The sequence below is a fragment of the Sinohyriopsis cumingii genome, unplaced genomic scaffold (assembly GCF_028554795.1).
Source record: "Sinohyriopsis cumingii isolate HCF-2022 unplaced genomic scaffold, ASM2855479v2 utg000622l, whole genome shotgun sequence".
Classification (NCBI taxonomy): domain Eukaryota; kingdom Metazoa; phylum Mollusca; class Bivalvia; order Unionida; family Unionidae; genus Sinohyriopsis; species Sinohyriopsis cumingii.
In genome coordinates, this window is record NW_028315918.1 from 5,019,071 (window position 1) to 5,041,864 (window position 22,794).

The 22,794-nt window shown below is 33.8% G+C and overlaps 1 protein-coding gene across 4 annotated transcripts in view; it reads left to right on the plus strand.

Moving 5' to 3' along the window:
* Positions 1 to 10,234, plus strand: part of LOC149773709 (baculoviral IAP repeat-containing protein 7-like) — a 118,539-nt gene extending 108,305 nt beyond the window's left edge. For all 4 annotated transcript variants that reach the window (XM_089946169.1, XM_089946168.1, XM_089946167.1 and 1 more), the window contains 3 exons: positions 6,164 to 6,280; positions 7,092 to 7,304; positions 8,065 to 10,234. In XM_089946169.1, coding sequence (XP_089802295.1) covers positions 6,164 to 6,280; positions 7,092 to 7,304; positions 8,065 to 8,267 — 533 coding nt within the window. In that variant the 3' untranslated portion in view covers positions 8,268 to 10,234. The remainder of the gene's footprint in view (positions 1 to 6,163; positions 6,281 to 7,091; positions 7,305 to 8,064) is intronic.
* The last annotated feature ends 12,560 nt before the right edge of the window (positions 10,235 to 22,794 follow it).

Genomic DNA, 22,794 nt, shown 5'->3' on the forward strand with positions numbered 1-22,794 from the left:
TAATGTAAATTACACAAGTCAGTACACTATCAGAATATGAATATATTAATGCAAATTACACAAGTCAGTACACAATCAGAATATGAATATATTAATGTAAATTACACAAGTCATTTCACTATCAGAACATGAATATCTTAATGTAAATTACACAAGTCATTTCACTATCAGAATATGAATATATTAATGTAAATTACACAAGTCGGTACACTATCAGAATATGAATATATTAATGTAAATTACACAAGTCAGTACACTATCAGAACAAGAATATATTAATGTAAATTACACAAGTCGGTACACTATTAGAATATGAATATATTAATGTAAATTACACAAGTCGGTACACTATCAGAATATGAATATATTAATGTAAATTACACAAGTCAGTACACAATCAGAATATGAATATATTAATGTAAATTACACAAGTCGGTACACTATCAGAATATGAATATATTAATGTAAATTACACAAGTCAGTACACTATCAGAACAAGAATATATTAATGTAAATTACACAAGTCGGTACACTATTAGAATATGAATATATTAATGTAAATTACACAAGTCGGTACACTATCAGAATATGAATATATTAATGTAAATTACACAAGTCGGTACACTATCAGAATATGAATATATTAATGTAAATTACACAAGTCAGTACACAATCAGAATATGAATATATTAATGTAAATTACACAAGCCGGTTCACTATCAGAATATGAATATATTAATGTAAATTACACAAGTCGGTACACTACCAGAACATGAATATATTAATGTAAATTACACAAGTCGGTACACTATCAGAATATGAATATATTAATGTAAATTTCACAAGTTGGTACACTATCAGAATATGAATATATTAATGTAAATTACACAAGTCCGTACACTATCAGTTACTTTTTTTTAACAGAAATGAATGAATCCAGTCTCTCAAATCAGCTCATACAACTTTTGGATTTTTTGTGCTATTTTGGTCTGATTATAACAGGCAATATATTCGGCACTTGTATTTCTATGATATGCTTTATTCATTTGATAATGTCGCATTTTGTGAATATTTACATTTTATTGCAAGATTTTGCATGTTAAATTGTATGTATGTATGTATGTATCTATGTACGTTTGTATGTATGTAAGTATGTATGTATCTATGTATGTATTTATGTATGTATGTATGTATGTATGTAGCACATTGTATAATAGCTATATGGTGCAAATTAAAAGTAAAGTTTTACAAATTGAAATAAATGCATAAAATGTTTGAGGAAGATATGCCCTTCCAAATAAAGATAAACCTGTAGTACCTCAAGATAAAAGTTAAAATATCAAGAATTAAGATACTATAAAATGTATAAAAAAAATCAACGATAATTCATCAATCGTTGCAGACAGTATTAAGTGGGACTGGTAAGATCTCTGATGTTTTAAAGGGTAGCTTGTTGTATGTATTTATTGGTTGTAATTTAAGATTTCTCAGGTACATGGTTGTTGTTAACTTGATACATTTTTCAGTACTGATCACATCTGTTTAGGAGGCTTATAAAAATGTTACTAACAGTTGCCTCGTCTGGCATTCATCGTTAAGAGGTTAGTGTTAGGACTGATCGGCCTGGTGTCAGGATAATGTGACTGGGTGGGACATCATACTGCATGTCTGTGGCATGATGCCTCAGTGCTAGACATCACTATAAACTGCCTCACTGCAGACATCATAGCAATATGACTGAAAAATGTTAAAAGCTACGTTAAAAATCCTAATCACACACACAATTGAGACATACATCACATTAATCTCAGCAAGTCATCTCAGCAAAATAAAGCAATTAGAACACATATTTGGAATTATTTTGTTAAGATTTTAATACATATGAATGTCAAGTTGTTCAGCATGAGATTAACATCTAGTATTGGTTAATAAATTGCCAACTAGCAGAGTTAGTGGTGATGGTGCAGATTGGACTGTGGACTCGACGTCGGAAATGTTTGATCGATGATATGCAGCAGGTGAATTATAATGAGTCATATTCTTAGCCAACTTTAAGTCTTGTTCAGTCAGATTATTGCATGGCTCTCAGATATCTCAGCATTATTATAATCAGAATATCCTTGGTCTTTTGTATTACATGTTTGTAAATACCTTTATAATAATTTCTTTAAAGATACAACAAATTCTTGATTTGTCATCAACATGAACAATAGTTCAAGGTTCTTGAAAGCAAATAATATCTTCAGTTTTTCTTAGTACAATCATATAATAGTGTAAAAGTGCTGTCAGCTGTTAATAGTTGGAACATGTTTGTATGTTTTCTTTTTATCAACACCTATCCTTTAATAAGGATATATTCTTCAAACATCTAGCTAGAAGTTTGTTTTCTAGAATCTTCCAAATTTCTGAAGTGATCCTATTATTACTGAAGAGTCTTTCTCAGAGTGTCAGTGCTATCTAACTCACATCCAAAAGTCTTTCTCAGAGTGTCAGTGCTATCTAACTCACATCCAAAAGAGTCTTTCTCAGAGTGTCAGTGCTATCTAACTCACATCCAAGAGTCTTTCCCAGAGTGTCAGTGCTATCTAACTCACATCCAAAATAGTCTTTCTCAGAGTGTCAGTGCTATCTAACTCACATCCAAAAGAGTCTTCTCAGAGTGTCAGTGCTATCTAACTCACATCCAAAAGAGTCTTTCCCAGAGTGTCAGTGCTATCTAACTCACATCCAGAATAGTCTTTCTCGGAGTGTCAGTGCTATCTAACTCACATCCAAAAGAGTCTTTCTCAGAGTGTCAGTGCTATTTAACTCACATCCAAAAGAGTCTTTCCCAGAGTGTCAGTGCTATCTAACTCACATCCAAAATAGTCTTTCTCAGAGTGTCAGTGCTATCTAACTCACATCCAAAAGAGTCTTCTCAGAGTGTCAGTGCTATCTAACTCACATCCAAAAGAGTCTTTCCCAGAGTGTCAGTGCTATCTAACTCACATCCAAAAGAGTCTTTCTCAGAGTGTCAGTGCTATTTAACTCACATCCAAAAGAGTCTTTCCCAGAGTGTCAGTGCTATCTAACTCACATCCAAAAGAGTCTTTCTCAGAGTGTCAGTGCTATCTAACTCACATCCAAAAGAGACTAGGATGTTGTGACTGCACTGTCAGATGGATTTATAGAATGCTTCATTGAACTCTGTTACTGATAGATGGCACTTTGATAAAGAAACATAGGACACTAGAAAGACATTTCTCACTCTCTTGATATTGCAAACATTCAAGTCAAAATTGTAAGTTTAAATTAATATCATGAAACAGCAATTTGTATGTAAACACTAATACACTAGGTATGTTTCGATCAACCATGTGTAGCTTACATGAAATATTATGTCATCATATAATCACAGTGACCTGTTACATCATCTCATCCCCTTAGTCAATGAAATCACTTTACCCAATGCAGCAAGGCATCGTTCTTGTGTTACAAGAAAGAAAAAAAACATTTTTTTTACTAAACCTTTTGGTGGAGATAAGGAGCCACATGAGTGGTCTGTTCTGAATGAGACCACAGAGAAAACATATTTGAGAAATCTTTCTAGTCTTTGAAAAGAATATATTTTGAAAGGGACAAAATTCCACATGAACAAAATAAAGACTGAAGAAAAAATTGCTTTTGGATACCTTTGATAAAAAATATTCCCAGAACCATTTCATTTACAATGAACCATGTTACATGTAATAGCAGGATACATGCCACCATGGTACATGTAATAGCAGGATACATGCCACAAGATACCAATATATCAGCACAACTTTTCTCCCAGCAATGACACACAAGAGGATTTTTTTCCTTATGTTAGATGTATCAAATACACATGCTGCTGCTAGACAATTTTGTGGTGTCATATTCATGTTCTTTTAGTTAAGATTGTTCTATTAAAACAGAAATAAGATTAAAATTGTGGATTTACTCTTAAAATTAAAGCAATCACATTGATATTTCAAGTATGTTATCTTGGCACAAAAATATTCATTTTTGTTTTTTAAGGTAAGGACTTTTTAAAATCCTGATGTGACAAAACATAAAGAGACTAATGTGTATTCAGTAACCATAATTTTTTATAAAATATATATTTAGAACAGGAGTAAAGTTCTTTTTAAACCAAATTAATAATAATAATACTTGTAATACTTTATTATTATTATTATTATTATTATTTTGTTATTATTAATATTATTATTATTTTTATTATTATTATTAATATTATAGAAACCTTAAAATATTTTTACTGTTGTATGCAGAGAATTTAATTGTCTTTGCTGACACTGCTTACCAGTTGCAAAGTATGCTCAATAGCAGAGGTGGGCAAACTTTCCAGTGCAAGTGCCGCATACACAGATTTACACCTTGTCGTGGGCCGTATAGTTCATTAAGTAAAATAATTTATATTTGAAATAGCAAAAACAAAAAGTTTTTCTAAATAATATCATAATTAATTTTCAGTTGTTAATATGTTGTTAATATTTGAAAACTTAAACTTCAAAAGAACCACATTTATTTGATAAACAGAGTAAAATAAACAGAGTCAGTGTGAATGATGACTTGTTTCTAGGCCGCATGAAAACTCTTGGCGGGCCGCATGAAAGCCCTTGGTGGGCTGCATGCGGCCTGCAGGCCATAGTTTGCCCACCCCTGCTCAATAGGCTGCATACATATTGCCTAAATCTGAAATGAAAAGTGAATATGGAAAAAATAAGAGTGATTGTATTTGACAGAGGTGCTATCTCAGAAGTTACAAAAAGTGGCACTATGGCCTCACAGAGGTCAAGATTGAATCATATTACAAGTATTTAGGATGCATGTTTGCCTCAAAAAGCTCTGCTATATATGCCAGAAAACTCAATTTTGGCAAGCACTTAAGTCTATGCATATTTTAACACAAAGTCTTTCAAAATTTGGCAAGTTACCTGTTACTGGATTGCTTCATCTGCTTGACTCAATAGCTCCAATTCTTAACTATGGGGCAGAGTTTTTTTTATAATTTTATAATGCCAACGATATTGAAAAAGTTAATTTGTCATTTTGTAAAAATTATCGTTGGTATTTTGGTATATCTAAGACTACTCCAAATGCATTCATGTATAGTGAATTCGTATGCAGAGTATAATATTTACATATTTTCAGATGTTGGCTTAGAAAATCTAAAAATGCCAAAAGACAGTAAAACAATCCTACATTTTAAAGCTAAGATGCGGGGAAAATTGTGATGGCTTGGCTAACGGTGTTAAAAAGCTTGTATTTATGTATGTATTTGCCGATGTTTGGTGCAGCCAGGGACTGAATAATGAAAAATGATGAAAATACATTTCTTAGTTTGTTTAGTCCAAGATACGAAGATATTTTAAGGCAAAAGTTGCCGGACAAGATTAAGTCAGTGGAAAGATGGTGTTTCTATAGGTAATTGAGAATAGAATTCACGTGTCAAAGATATCTAGAATTCTTTGGAGATGGTGATTTCTTTTTATGTAATCACTAGGCTGAGAGTTGGGAAATTGCCAATTAGAGGTAACACAGGAAGATATGAAAATATTTGTTTTGAAGAAATATTGTGTCAGATTTGTAATGATAATATCGAAAATGAATTCCCTTTTATTACTGCTTGTCTGCAATATGGAAAATTATGAAGAAAATATTTGCACACCTTTGTATATAAAAATCCAGCTTTAGAAAAATTTATGTCTTTTATACCAGATGATACTTGAAAAATTCTGATAACTAATTTAGCAATATTTACTATGAAAGCCTTCAAGATCTGAGAAGCCATTCTGTCATCAACTCCTGCTACATAGACACTTTATCAATATCACAAAACATCTGTTTGCTCCATGCAGGTGTTAGGGTTCTCTTTAATCTACTATACTGAGTGATTACAGTCTAAAATGGATTTGTATTTATTTACCCAAATAGAAACAATAGACAATAATGATTACCTGCATATATAACATTTCCAATGGATATGATGGTTTGTTTTTACTCAACCACATTTTGTACCACAGAGGTATGGGTACAAATCCCTGTGTCAGTGGCTTGTATTACAAATAAATACTATTTCTACTATTATTATTATTAACATTATTATTATTATTCTTATTCTTCTTATTATTATTATTAGAGAAAATACAAGAGGATCCAGATCCGGACATGAATACACCAGCAGCTTTAGCTGTACTGGAACATGGCTATTCTAAAGAGGCAGTGAAGAAGGTCATCACTGAACTGCAGAAGAAAGGTTTGCAAATATTAATAATATTGCTTGAATGTTGTATGTGGATACATACACAAACATGGATAATATGTAGGCTAGTAAAATTGGAAAGTTAAGAAATTGCTGCAATATTCTTAAAGTGATTCTGAGATTAGCAACCAAATTTCAGTTATGTGGACATTCTAGTACATTCTGTATCAAGGTAAAATAACAGGATAATATTGTACTCTTTTTGAATAAAGCAGGAATTACAATATTGAACTTGTATATTATTCAGTTGTTGACATTGTTTTAAAGTAACCTTAGAAAAGAGCATCACCTGTTTCATGATACTGAATTACTCACTGCAACTTTCTTCTTTGTTTTAATATTTGTCATCAATGCCCAAGGAAAGTGGTGGAAAGGTTGGAACTTTTCAGCATCCTCTAAAACTTGCTAATGTTTCGTTTATTTCTGACTTGCACTTCTGCCAAAATCTTTCAATAATCATGAAATAAATGCAGTTTTGATTGGAAGATGTGCATGTGTATGTTTGGGATAGTTCATTCTTTGTGCTTGAAGGTAGCATTCTTTTAGCATACTGGGGAAATAATGTTTTATTTCATTCTGTTTTCTGAATATTATAATAGCTTTCAAAATGCTAAATGTGTCCATTTCTGCATGCTATGGGTTTCTCCATTGCCTGCTTTTTTAAAATTCTTTTTCTAATATTTTTTATATTTTTTTATTTTTATTTTATTTTTGTATTTTAATATAAATTATTTTAAGGTACATGGTCATAGCAATATTACATGATGTCCTTACATGATAATATTATTTTGACTTTCATTGACAGGACTTGAGAAGCTTACTGCTCATGGGATACTTGACATTTTGTTATCCCATCAAGACATGAAATTCACAGAGCCTACTACTGAAATTGAAACACCTGCACCTAAAGATGTTGATTTGAAAAGGAAAGAGAACCCATTCAACACTGAATTATCAAAAGAAATGTCTTCATTGAAGACATCAAACAAAAATGTTATAGCTGAAACAAAAAACAAGGGTAAGCATTGATATTCAATGTAAGGCTTGAGATGGAACCACTTTCGGCTTCAAAAAATAAACTCCATACAGAAAAACTTGATGTTTAGAAATTTTAGCCTGGTAAGCTTATATCTTGAATATTTCTCAGAAGGGACATGTGTATTGATTTTCATTTCGCACAAATATTATGCTGAATTTAATAGCTATATACAATTTTGTGGCATTTTGGTTGAATCATGAGCCTCAATATAAGTGTCTTTGTTCTGACTAACAGTCTTATTGCTGAAATAAATTTATGTTTTCTTCTGTTACTGCTTTAATAATTTGTTTCTGCACAACATCTTCTCAACTGTTAAAATGTATTTCTGTCCCTTGGACTTATAATAGGATACTTTGGGTCTTTATAAGGTTCAGATGTATGTGTTAGGACCCAAGAAAAGCTGATATCAACCGAACTACATATTAGCCTAATCAAAATGACATTTTTGTCACATCACACATGATATGAAATTGTAAAATTGCTTAGTGTGGTTCTTATTGACAAAGTATTCTTTTTTCTGCATACAGAAACTTGTTTTGAATGTCTATGCATGTGTATATCCATCACTGTTCATTTGTAAACATTTGAAAAGTTAAGAAAGTTGCCAGATATGGCCATTTAGCTAGGTATTAATCCCTTTTGTCAATATCAATGTATTTTTATTGTTATTAATTATAGTATTCTATAAGCCATGTCGTTAGGGCTACCATGCTTCTTATAGGTTGTTTTTCTATTGTAGCTTCAGAGCTTGGACTTCTGTTGGAAGAGAATGAAATGCTAACTTCCAAGATGATGTGTAAACGGTGCAGAAAAAAGCAGAGAAATATCCTTGTACTTCCTTGTACACATTTTAGTTTGTGTGATCAGTGTTCCCAGGAAATATCTAAATGTCCAGACTGTTGGAAACCAATCAAGGAGAGAGTCAGGACATATATTTCCTGAGTTGAACAGTTCAAGAGAGAGCAGAGCAACAAATCATCCAGTTAATTGACATGGTGAAGTATCTGGAGAAGACATTTAAGAGTAGAGTTATGGGAAAGAACTAATATTGGCAGGAATGGATTTAGACAAACATTGATCATTGCAGAGGGAGAAAGATGCGAAATTGATGATGGCATGTAACACAGAAAGACAAATAGAAATAAATGCAACATAAATAGTTTATGCATTTCCAACCAGACCTGATGGATCACTATTCTAGAATGGTTCAGCCTTTGCTGCTGGTTGTTATTTAACCTCAGGGTTAAAAACAGAACTTGAACAAGAGCTTACTCCTGCTAGATTTTAAAACTGATTCTCACTAAAGAAAATACTTAGCAATAATAATAACCTAACTATGGAAACAATATCATGTTTGAAATTTGCAAAAAACTGGATAATAGCTATGTTTGCAAACATAGCAGTGGCACATAGTACGAAAATTGTTACATGTGAAGAAACACTGACATCAATTTCTCTGGTGCAATCCATTATTTTGTTTTCATATTTTGTGCAGAACTGTAATGTACCATTATACCTGTATAGACCTACAGACCATGATGACGTGATGTAAAACTATAAAGAAGCATACAACAAAATAAATGTACATTGAACACTTTTATTCCAGCACAGCTTGCAATCATGCTTAAGAGAACGAATGGGAAATGGTTCTGCCTTGAATTACTATCTTGACTTGCTTATTAGTCAGATCTTTTAAGTCACGCTTCTAGTAACAGAAATGCATCAGTTAATAATATTTGTTGGAGAAGTATGGCTTGGAACTACTGAAAGCCTGTTTCTTCATTCATATATATATATATATATATATATATATATATATATATATATATATATATATATATATATATATATAGTTCATGGGCCCATTTTGATATTATAAACATTTTTGAGCTGACAGCATCAGAAAAGAGACAAGTAGTTTACCCATTTTAAGATCATTTGTCAATTTATTTTTTTTTTTCATTCTTTCTTGTTTTTGTTTTTGTATAGCTTTGTAGATTTCTGGCTGTCATTCAGTCATGTACAGTAGGTGTCAAGAAGTTCCCTTGTCATTTTCATTTAGTAATTGTTTCATGGACTAAGATGTTTCTTTCAATGATGAATCGCTTGTTGATCTTGGTTGGGAAAATGTTTTGCATTTTCACCATTTCAAGATCTGTGTCGATTTCCAGCAATATATTAGAATCTAGAAGTGTTGTAAAAAAGTTGGATATTCCAGTAAATAATTTCTTAGTTTAGAATCTAGTTTTTGATAATAAATAACACATTCACAATGATTTACATGTTGATAATCCTAAATCAAGTTTTGGTGTCAAAACTAAACAAGGAAATAGATCTTTGTTTCGAAACTGTTTTACTTAAAGTAATAGAAATTGCATTTTAAAAGATTTATGTGTTGAGAAAGAAAAACACAAAGTCTAGCATTTTGAGCACTGAAAGAACTAGATAATCTTTAAATGGAAACATGTAATAATATAATGGAGCAGAAATCTGATAGGAAATTGAAAATATAATTTAGAACATATTAGGAAGGAAACTGTAAGATGTTTTGATGATAAGATTAATAAGTAAATTGATTGATGAGGGAGGTCAATTATTTTTAAAAATTAAGAGAAGCATTCTTACATGAATTAATTGATAACAACATTACAACATAAAACAAAACAAATGATCAGTATATGATACTAGAAGCAACACATATCACTATAAGAAATATTTGTTTCATATAAGACAATCATAAAATCTAATGAATTGAGATGAAACATAGAAAACCTAACAGCACATAAACTGTTAGAAGAATATTCAAAATCTCTTTTTGTGAAGTCTCACAACGTTTAAAAATGTGTATGCTGGCAAATGTTCTGTAATACTTTTGTGTTGTTATTTCCTAATAAAATAAATAATTAATATTTTATCTCTTATTTTTCCTAGAGATTTGCAGACAAGTGATGAATGTTATTTGTATGAAGTACCAAACAGCATTAAAACATAAACAAAAATAAAAGGTTTATTGAGTGCAACCTCTTGCCCATTGCCTACACTGACAAGGAAAACAGGTATGATTTGGCTAATGCCAGAAATGTCAGTATCACTACAAATTCCCAATTGTTCCCAATTCTGGTCATTTCATTCAGCTGTAGTTGGATTAATATATTCTGTGAGCAAACTAGTGCATGACGTAAATAAATAGCCTTGATAATTGTGATCTGAAAACTAATACACTGGATTTCATCAGAAATGTTGGAAAATTAAGGAAATAGATAAGGAACATAATATGTGAATTGATGTCTTCAAAAGATGTATTACAACTTTTGACCATTGAGTTAATCAGGGATTTAGAAAAGTAGAAGTCTCTAAAACACAGAGGAGGGGTACCAATACTCTAATACCAACATAAAATAAACAGTTATGATTTATTAAGGATTGGAAATAAGTTAAGCGTTCCAATAGCTTATATAAAATAGATTCACCCACAAGAGCAAATAGAATGAGAAAAGGATTTGTCAGAGTTGATAGATGAAAATCAAAAGAGTTTTATGACAGTTAGAATCTTAGGAAACTTAGATTGATGAATGATATTATGTATTATACAGATGGGAACAATTTCATTGGTTTTATTTTACAAGCAGAGTTGAAAAGGTTTTCAATACTCTTCCTTATATATTTATACAAGTACTTATGTTCTCTGCAGTATTATCAAGGTACCCCCACCCCCATACGCATCTGTATACATCTGGGTTATACCCCCTTATCCCTTCATGTGTACATACTAAATGGATTGTCCCTTACCTTATTTCTTTTGCTGAAGTGTTAGGCTGAACAAGTCAGCAAAAGAAAGAGATGAAAGGTATTTCTATAAAGTAAAATGAGATATCTTTCCATTCCTTGGAATTTGTACAAGAAGTTCTTACATTCTTCAACTTTGACCCAAGAACTGAATGAGTGGGTACCAGTATTTTATGAAAGTGTTCAAACTGCACATCATACTAGATGGATCTGAACATGTCTAAAAATGAATATTGTTAAACCAAAGCATTACAGTTTAGGATCCAAAACAGTTTGTAAATTCAATTATGTGTTGGTTTAGGATTTTACTGTTTTTCAACCTCCCACTTTATTAGATATATATGTATCAACACATTTGTATTTTTTAAAAATAAGATTCAATCTAAAGAGAATTTTTTAACAGACTCACATATAACTAACGATCTACATAAAGTACTGGTATAACATATCTGTTTCTATCAAAATTAGCGCATTTATCTCTCAAATCTACCAATCCCTGTTTTAAAACAAAATTTAAAATATTTCAAATATTGATGTACATTTATTATGGTTCATAATCATTACCAAGTGCTACAGTTGTTAGTCATGTAAAAATATGGTGGGGTGGCTAGAAATGAGATACTTTCTGTTTGTAATAAAATCACTTCAGTTATCACGAATACAGGGAGATTACTTCTCAGTTCCTTGTAGTAAAGTAACATAAAATTCTCTTCAAAAAGTGCAACGCTGGTCTCAGTTTTTGAACTGAATGCTTTACAAATGAAACATTGGCTAATAATGTAAGAATATTTTCTGGAAAGTTGCATGTATTTCGGCACAGACAATTTATTCTCCATAGTTAATATGGTAATTATGGTAATTTGTCTCAATGTGTGTGTGCGTATATATATAAATATACAGGGTTGAGCAAATTTTTTTTAACCACTAGTCTAGGACAAGTGGTTTCAGAAAATTCACTAGTCTCACTTCTCTCTTCACTAGTCCCACCTTACTCTTCACTAGTCCCACCTTACTTTTCACTGGTCCCAAAATGGTGATCACTTGCCCAGATTTGATGAGACTTATGTACTTAATCCATAGAAAAAGACAAACAAAATAATATACAACATAATTATTTCTTAAAAGAATTTAAGTTTTCAAAATCATTGGTTGTTATACATTTGGCTTCTTCAGGTTCATGTATATATGTTTTAGCTGATGGATTTGAAAATATGTCCATGTATATGTCTGCCACCTGCACCAGCACTAACCCAGCAGTTGATAGCTGTGTCTGGGTTAAAGTCCTCAAGCTCTGGTCCATTTGCAGAAATGTTCATTAGCATTTGTAAACTCTTTTGGTTTAAGGAATTCCTTAAAAAAGCCTTGATTAAGTTCATTGAACTAAATCCTTGTTCACACTCAGTATCCATCTTATGTTTTATCCCTCGATTTTCAAACAAATTTACCTAATTTCGCCGAATCGCCATTATTACCTTCCTTGCGAAAATAATTTAAGCAAACTCATTTTATCCACAGAGTAACTATCAGCTTGCTTGACAACTACTTCTAAAGTGATCATAACATCAATTTTCTCTTTTAAATACGAACTGAAACGGCTCATTAATTAGCGTAATTGTTTCGCTTCAAACACAATATCGCACGTGGAAGTTAATCATCTGTATAATCAATTATTAATTAAAGAATCATTACTGTCATTTAATCAGTTCATAAAGGAAACCAACACTGATGTCGGTAAAGTACCTTTCATTAATTTAATTACACTGACTCGCTGGATTAAAATCAACAAAAGGAACTTGTCCAAAGATATACAAATCAGGAAAATAAATTACTTCACAAAAGGAAATATACCACAGAACAGAGATAAATCAGTTCAGCATGAGGTTATAAGTACTCATTCAAAAGACATAGATATGTGTGATAAATTGATAACACATTGTTACAAGTCTGCAGTTGAAAATTCAAGAGTCCATACAGTCGGATTAAAATTAGATTTCTGCTGTTCTACATGAAGGCCTGAACATGATTCCTAAGTGGTCACTGTCAGATCTTCAACAATGGAGATCTGATTTTAATCAGATTGGAGTCCATATTATGTTACTGAGACCAATCCATAGAAACCGTTTGTGAGGTGGACATTATGGACAAACTGTACAGACATAAAAGAGTATACCAAGGTGTATAAAAAAATTTAAAAGACGTATAAAGACTTGTGTAATCAAGGTATTTACGAAGAATAAAGTTCCAAACTGCAAAATACACTTCATGCTAGGTTTATTCTTAACCAAATAAAGATAAATGACAACAACATCAAAATAAATGCACAGTGCATTGGAATTAATTTCCAGTTACATGCAACAAATTAATTTAGCTTAAATTCCACTTCAGGTATATTAAAAACCGCTTTGGTGGCCTAGTCATTAGAACATACACCTCGGAAGCGGGCATTAAGAAGTTAGTGTTAGGATTGGTCGGCCTGGTGTCAGGATAATGTGACTGGGTGGGACAACATGCTACATGATGCCCCAGTGACTGGGTGGGACATCATGCTACATGTCTGCGGCATGATGCCCCAGTGCTAGACATCACTATAAACTGCCACACTTCATACATCATAGCGATATGACTGAAAAATTGTTAAAGCTACATTAAAAATCCTAATCACACCCTCAGGTATATTCAAGTAAATGTCACTCTATGTAATGACAATAATTCTTCCAGTGACCCAAGGGAGATAATTCAGGTATTTGCAGCTAGCATACTTTGAGTGTGTGATCTGGATTTTTAATGTAGCTTTAGGTGGCGCTATACAGTTTCACATTTTGCATAGGGTTAGGATTTTAAAGAAAAAGAATGTCCCCGGCTTTCCTCACTGTTTATACTGGCTATTTGAAAAAGACCTTGTATATCTTAGGTATAGTGCAAAGAACCTTTAATTCCCTTTATTTTGGTGTATGATTGATGGGTGTACTATGGGTTATAGAGTATACAGCTTGGCCTTACTTCAAATGTGTACCTTTCAAAAAAGTGCTAGCTCTACTTGGTCATTTTCACTTCCTGAACTTCAGAGGTAAATTGTATAAAAAAGAGCTGATAACTTTTTTTACCTTTTATATATTTGGTAATTCATTCATTGCACTTTCAGAAGCTGGTATTGTCTAGTCTGGCAAAATTCATTTTCCCTATTTTAATAGCTGCTATGTATAGTGTACTTTAGACTAATTCAGACTGATTTTTTAACACAAGGGAGCAGTCATTTTAGTTAGCAGTGTGCTTAAAACATGTAAAATTTCCAAAAGTACAATATCCAAAAGAAATATCATCCACATTACATTAATGTAGCATAGAGGTATGCAAACATTCTCTCCACTGTGCATGTTTTAAATGCGAACTACTTCATCTTACGTACGTCACTCTCTCAAAAGTACATATTATCTGGTGAGTGCCACCATAAAGAAGATGTAGGTATTATTTTTGTATGATTTAATTATGTTTATATGGCTGAAACATTTAAGTCGCAAGCATCAAAACAATCCTTATGAATAATTCTCCTGCCTTTTTCCCCACAGAACAGTATTTATGAGTGTCAGAGTCTCTAACAAGTCCAGCCTCCTCTCCCCCATGATAAAAGTGAGCTATTTTAAGAATGCACATTACATTTTGTAAACATAGCAACCAATGTTATGCTGAATGACAGGAACATGAAACTAGCCAGAATTATTTCTGAGATATCAACAATGAATTTTACAATTAGAAAAGGGAGGTAACTCATCAGCTTCATAAAGGTCAAAGGTCAGAGTGGAAAATATTTGCCTATTGTTTAATATGGAAAAAGCGAATTCACTTTCTCTTCATTTGTTTTTTTATTTCATTGCAAATAAATGAAAAGAAACATTTTCACCATATATTTCTGTCACTTATTGCAACAGTTTTAAATTTAAGTTGACTCTATTCCTATATTCTAAGTCTTCTAATTTCCCCATAATTAAGGTCACTACTCACACAAGCATACCTCATGGCAAATTATGTAAGCAAGAGAAAAATGATCATAATTAGCTTATTTTCATGCTTAACATCAATATGAATGTACCATTTTATTCAGAACATCATACATAATTAAATGAAAATTAAAAAAAATAATTGCAAACATTTTTTTATTTTCTTTAAGGTGGCGCTATACAGTTTCGCATTTTGCATAGGGTTAGGATTTTAAAGAAAAAGAATGTCCCCAGCTTTCCTCACTGGTTATACTGGCTATTTAAAAAAGACCTTGCATATCTTAGGTATAGTGCAAAGAACCTTTAATTCCCTTTATTTTGGTGTATGATTGATGGGTGTACTATGGGTTATAGAGTATACAGCTTGGCCTTACTTCAAATGTGCACCTTTCAAAAAAGTGCTAGCTCTACTTGGTCATTTTCACTTCCTGAACTTCAGAGGTAAATTGTATAAAAAGAGCTGATAACTTTTTTTACATTTTATATATTTGGTAATTCATTCATTGCACTTTCAGAAGCTGGTATTGTCTAGTCTGGCAAAATTCATTTTCCCTATTTTAATAGCTGCTATGTATAGTGTACTTTAGACTAATTCAGACTGATTTTTTAACACAAGGGAGCAGTCATTTTAGTTAGCAGTGTGCTTAAATCATGTAAAATTTCCAAAAGTACAATATCCAAAAGAAATATCATCCACATTACATTAATGTAGCATAGAGGTATGCAAACATTCTCTCCACTGTGCAAGTTTTAAATGCGAACTACTTAACCTTACATACGTCACTCTCTCAAAAGTACATATTATCTGGTGAGCGCCACCTTAACAATTTTTCAGTCATATTGCTACGATGTCTGCAGTGTGGCAGTTTATAGTGATGTCTAGCACTGGGGCATCATGCCACAGACATGTAGCATGATGTCCCACCCAGTCACATTATCCTGGCACCAGGCCAACCAGTCCTAACACTAACCTCTTAATGCTGAGCGCCAAGCGAGGCAGCTGTTAGTATCATTTTCATAAGTCTTTAGTATCACTCGGCCAGGAATCGAACCCACAATCTCCCGCATCTGAGGTGGATGCTCTAACCACAAAGCCACCGGAGCAGTACATTAGTACCATTTTTGTAAGTCTTTGGTATGACTTGGCCAGGGATCGAACCCATGACCTCCTGCATACTTTGAAAGATTAGATCTAACTCAACATTTATAGTGGGAACCATTCATGATGAACATAACATTACACTATGAAAACATGTCGCAATTATATAGGATGATGACTGTAGAGCTGTCTGGAATTGATTTAATTGTTTGATATAATTTGATACATATTTTCACGCCTGAACTGGGAAGGAGAGAACATTCTGTACAATGCAAACTGATAAAAATGCCAGAATATGGAATACTGTTTACCAGGAACATACGATAATATCACTAAAAGTGTGAGGAACATTGTTTTGGAAACAAGGAAAGGAAGATATATATAGAAATGGCCTTGTGTTTAAAGTGTCAATATAACATTGTTTAAAGTGTCAATAACATTCAAGTCTCTCAAACACCAGTTATTAACAGGTGTTTATGAAAAAGTTTAAAGAATTTGAACATACCTGTGTCTTTCATGTCTGGTATGCAAAATACTGTCCGTGTTGTTTAGAAGAACATTTTTGTGACTAACCTATCTGGCATGGAGAAAAATCATGATACAGTAGATGGTAAGTACTGAGCCAGTTGTGAGAGCATGATTAAAATGTTATATGCATATAGGTTGATGGACTTGATTCAATTACTTTGTACTCAAGTCTTTCAACAACCCGTTTCTGCCTCAATGTGTTTAGAAGGCAGAGAATCAGAGTCATGTGACATGGTTCAGGATCATATGAAAGCATTCAGGATCATGTGACATCATTCAGGAGTTGACCACAAATAAATGCTGGCCAAAAGGATAATTAAATAGCTCTGACAAAGAGGCCATATAATGTGACTGTTGCTAATATTGTATTACGAATATTGAAAATTAATAATGAGCCAAATTAGGTCCTCAGGAATTTTTTTTTTTAAATTAATCAAACCTTGAAGGTTAAGCTACTACTACTGACTAACACTGCAAGCTACCATTCAGATTAGGTTTGCGTTGTGAAGAGAAAACAAAATGAGTCTGTTAGTCAAATAAATGCAAGAAAATCATATGAAACTTAGTAAACTTTACACCTTGGAATATAAAGTTAGGAAAGTGAAATATAAAAAGTAAATGTATCACAAACCTGAGAAGCAACCATACAGAGTTTTATAGTTCATGCAAAAAAATTCAATGTAATCAGGTAATGTGAAGAAAGGATCCGAAAACATGATTTGTTGTACAATTTATATTGCATCCAGTGCTATAGTAAAGTTTTATCATAAACAGTAAACATTGTTTCTACATGGATAATCTAACTGGGTTGCAAGCAGTACTTGTCTGCCCTCCACATTCACAACTGAAAGGAGGAGCCTATCGAGCCATGGTCTTTCATTGCAGCAAACATAGTGCAATCAGCTGTATAAGAAATAGGTAAGGAGAGTCCTCTGTAGTAGACCGTCATCTTGCCTCTGTCAAATCAATTACTGTTCGACTGAAAGCAGATCAAATTTGTTATCCTAAAGAAAAATTTAATTATTTCCTAATATTTCTACATACATAACAATGTATATTTTCTTTTTATTCATTCGTTTTTCATTCAATTTCCCCAGTAAACTGGCTGGTTGTAGCAGCGCTACTGATAACGTGACAATCTCTCTCCAATTTGCCTTGTTCTCCACGCTTTTGGGGGCTTTGCAAAGTCTATGCCTGCCCACTCTTTGATGTTATCTGCCCATCTATTCAGTCTGTCTGTCTTAATGTTCTCTATCCTGTCACTGTGCCCTATAGGATTGTCTTTTACATGCAAGTTCAGTGAGAAATGTGACCATACCATCTTAGTTTGCATTTTGTTATGGTGGTGAGCAGATCCTCATAAGGTCCATTTAGCACTTTGGATTCTAGTACGCACCTCCTCATTAGAGGTGTGGTTTAAGTATGAGATTTTCGGGATCCTTTGATAACATCTCATCCCTAAGGCATGGATTCTTCTCTCTAGTTCTGTTGTCGGGGTCCATGTCTCGCATGCATACAAGAATACTGACATGACGAAGGAACACATATGCTTGATCTTCCCCTCAAGCGTGACATTGTTGTCCTTCCAAATAGGGTTCAGTCTAGCCAGTGCAGTTGTTTTCCTGCGCAATCCTGGAAAGAACCTCTTTTTTAAGCTCCATCAGAGGCGATATCCATTCACTCTTATTTCTTTTTAGATGCCATTAGCTTGATCTTTTCAGTACTGATTTCTATCCCATACCTTACTGATTCTTGGTTGATACGGTTCATTAAGGTTTCCAGTTCTTGTTCGTCTCCTGCTAAGCCATTGATATCATCAGTGATTGTTCTACCACCAACACTCACATTGCCCTCGTGGTTTTTCTTCCAAGGCATCATGCATGATCCTTTCCAAGTAGATTTTAAAGAGAGTGTATGAGAGAAGTCACCCTTGTCTAACTCCGACTGTGGTTCTGAACCAATTTTATATGTTGCCATTGATGAGAACTGTACTAATCGCCTAGTCATACAGGTCTTATATGGTTCTGATTGGTTTTGTGTTTATGTTGCATATCTGCATGGTGGCCCACACGGCTTCATGCCACACCCTATCGAAAGTCTTCTTGATGTTAACGACACGATGACATGTTCTGTTGACGATGAAGATATTTGCACAGAAGATTCTTTTCATTGCTTATTTTAAAAGCAAAGGCAGTCGATTTACATGGATTTTGCTTTTCATTCTGTGCGAATGCGATTAATGCTGCATTACTAGATAGATAAAATGAAGCTCTTAATTTTAACAAGTTTTGGAGATAATTTTTTTACAAATTTAGCTTGTACGTTTGATGCTTTTTAAATTGTGTAATTTGTCAGTTTAAGAACTTTCCACATGAAAATGAAGATATTTTTATTTTCTTTAACACATTTCTTGCGTGCATTATACAGTGAACATTGTTGAGCGTAGGTACTTGTTAAATAGAGTGAAACATGTTTCGCATCTACAGTATGGCAGCTTTTTGTTCTTGTTGTGGTGGGGTTTAACACCATTTTTCAGCACACAATAGGCTATACATGGCGGCCAGTATTAATGGTGGAGGAAGAACCCGGGAAAACCCCGAAAAGAACCACCGACCCATGAGAAGCTACTGGCAAGCTTTCTCACATACCCACATTGGCTGAATTCGAGACTCGAACCAGTGCAGACAGAGGTGATCCGTAATGGAGAGTGCTTTAGACCACTCAGCCACTCAGGGCCCCACAGTATGGCAGCTGTAAGGTCTCACTGGACAGTTTCATATTTTGACACCCCCCTAATTTTTAAGGTAGAAGGCATGAACCTAATTATCACAAGCCTAGCATTTATAAATTCACACATAAGATAAATCTATAATGTGGTTTAGATTTACTTTGAGCTGGGCTTGGAAATAGGTTGGCTTGTTGGTGACTGCCTGTCACAGTTAGATTTGCATTGGAGATCAAATGCGTAACTTGGGCTGCAAATGAGTTGTCGACCTGGCTTACGTATTTATGTGTGTCTGCTACAGAGGTAAATATCTAAAAATCTAGATGGTTGAGGGGTGATGAAAAGTATGCTGATTTGTTATCATACTAGTGAACTTTATTCATGCATAAGGCACATACTGATTCTTTTAGCTGCCTTGTCACAGAAAAATATTAAACATAGCTATTTTTTGTCAAAAATGAATGTAAAATTTAGGGGTTGGTGGCAGTGTTGGTTCAGTACAAAAACCACCAGTTGCACCAGAAATTAACCTGATTACTGCAGTCAAAATCTCACATGTATGCTTTCTACAAAAATCGTTAGTTTGTTTTTATTTGTATATTCAGTGTAAAATTATTCTCATTTTTCTGTAATTGGTCATTGTCCGATGAAAATTCACCAGATAAATTGTCCAGTGAGACCTAAGGGCTCTTGGTAATTCCGAATTCAATATAGATGGTACTCTAATTGTGAAGAAACTGCTAGAAATTTTAGCAATTGTCATGTCCCTTTTCTTCTTGTTAAGTATCCTGCAACATTTAGGAATGAGTGTGTGAAAGAATATATTATATTTTTTTTAAAAAAAACATACTTTGTTGTTCACAGACTTTCATCCAGTGTACAACAATAAGAAGTCTGTCATCATCATCATCATCATCAGTCTCTTGACCTAGTGTGGTCGTCGAGGCACTGCTGCTGAACATCTGACCAGTTCCCTCCACTTGTCTCGATCATGTGCCAACGTCAGCGTCTCCGCAAAACTTTTCCTGGTCCATTCTCTGATGTTGTCAGTCCACTTTTTTTTCTGTCTACCTCACCTTCTGCCACCCTGGACGCTGCCCTGCAGGACTGTTGTGGTTAGACTGTTGACTCTAGTGACATGGCCGTACCATTTTAGCTTTCTCGTTTTGACGGTGGTGAGGAGGTCCTTATATTGGCCTACTTTGCGCCTGATGGTGTTATGCACTTCTTCATTTGTGATGTGGTAATAGAAGTCTGTATGCAACGAAAAAAATGTAATGTCAGCAGGGGCGCACGCAGAATTATTTTCGGGGTGGGGGAGGGGCAAACACAAACCCACAGCGGTCAGCTATTACATTCTGCTGATGTATGCCAAAAGAATTTTAGGGGTAGAGGAGAGGGGGCAAGTTACAGCTCCTTGCCATATGTGATGACGACCATGACTGGCATTTAAATAATCCATTCAGTGGGAGGGCCATGAGGATTTTACATAACACTTTGTTTTTATTGCACCATCAGTTTGTAAATAAAATAGATTTTGTTCAGTCCTGAACGACCTTGACAGTAGCTCCTATATATATATATATATATATATTGGTTATAATAATAATGACAATGTTTAACCCCAGACATTTTTCATCCCAAAATGAAACATGTGCAGGTTTTCGTAAACATTTTCACATATCACTCTGTACATGCCATATATCTATCTATCCATTCTTCCGCAATTGGTAGTTCCGTATTCTATAATGTATTAATTAATCATTTTATATCTCTCATACCTCAGTTGGTAGAGTGTCTGACTCGTAACCTATGACCTGCAGGTTCGATACTGCCCAAGTCAGCCCAGTCCTGTAACTTGAGGTATCCTTCCTCCGATTACCTTGGTATGATTTAATGTTAATGTTTTCATGTGCAGTAAAACACGCACAACCAAATAGACCTAAACAACAACAACAAAACCAACTACATATCTCTCTGCCCATGGCCGATGTGTATGCAGTGTCGCTGACATCATTAAGAGTGCTCTTTTAAAGCACAGTCATATAACTGGATCACGAACTCATTACGGATAAGGATACGAAACCAAACAGCATTACAGGTCCAATATTTATTCTGTAAAAAATAACAGAACTTGAAAGCGTTCAGGTTCTCAAGCGCTTTACCATGGACTTAAACGTGCATCGGAATCTTACAATTATTTTTCATGTTTTAAATATACTTATGGAAAGGTGGTTGTTGTTTCAAATAGTTATGGAGAGGTGGCTGTTACCTCTTGTATTAGGCACACATATCCACTATTCCAGGGACTTGCATAAGAGGCAACCAATACAAGCAGACTTTTTGACCTGGGATGTGCTACCTTCCAGCCTTGAAGATGTTTAACTTTTAAAAGTAACAAAACTTTAGTATTACTGGAGTCCATTTTAGTATTACTGGAGTCTTCAAAGCCCCAATGCTGTCGTTTTTCATCACCAATTCACCATTCTTCCAATCTAACAGCAGTTTGGAAGAAGGAAATGACTTGCTTTAAAAGCTATCTGACATACACCATTTTAGGTTTAAAGGATGTTCAAATATTCAGTTGAGAATTAAGAGGTACCAGCCTTTAATTCAGCTCGTAATTCCATTTTTCGAGAGTTCTCTAAAAGTAGTGATGTCACACATTCGACAAATTTCATTGGTGACTAATCTATTAACAATATTCGCACGTCGCCCACAAATTGATTCAAGGGGGTAAAAAGGAGAGCAAGACCCGCTTTTCAAAGGATCCGAGAAGAAAATAAATAAAAATAAGAGTCGGGTGATTATTGGTGATCAGCTGGACAGTGGAATTCTTCGTATTCTGTACAAAAGAAGACAGCCTTAATAAATGACGTCATGTAAAGTCAAACACCAACAAAGAACCTATCCGGATCCTGAGGTAAATTCTTTGTGGCCTGAGGAGCTAGAGGTATCTTTGTCACGGTGTGGTGTATTTAGGATAGCCTACCATTTGCTTCTAAATGATATATTTTCGTGACTGTTCTGAGTGCTTTATTGCCTGATACTGTTTAACTGAGTTTTCCTCCATTTTCCAACTAGTTCCAAACTTGTAAGGCAGCATCGGTTTCTTTAACTATTGTAATGAACCTAGGACATGTGCCATTTGTATTTGGTGTCTGTTTATAGCTTTGTTAGATTTTAGTGATTAGTTGTTAATTAAAGGGGCTCTGTGTTAGGAAGATATTTCTCCGTACGAGTAATTAGCCAGTTTCAAGGATCAGAGAGTATTAGTTTCCTTAAGTCTGTTCATTTTGGTCGATTAGAGATACATTGTTTATAGTGTTTGCGCAT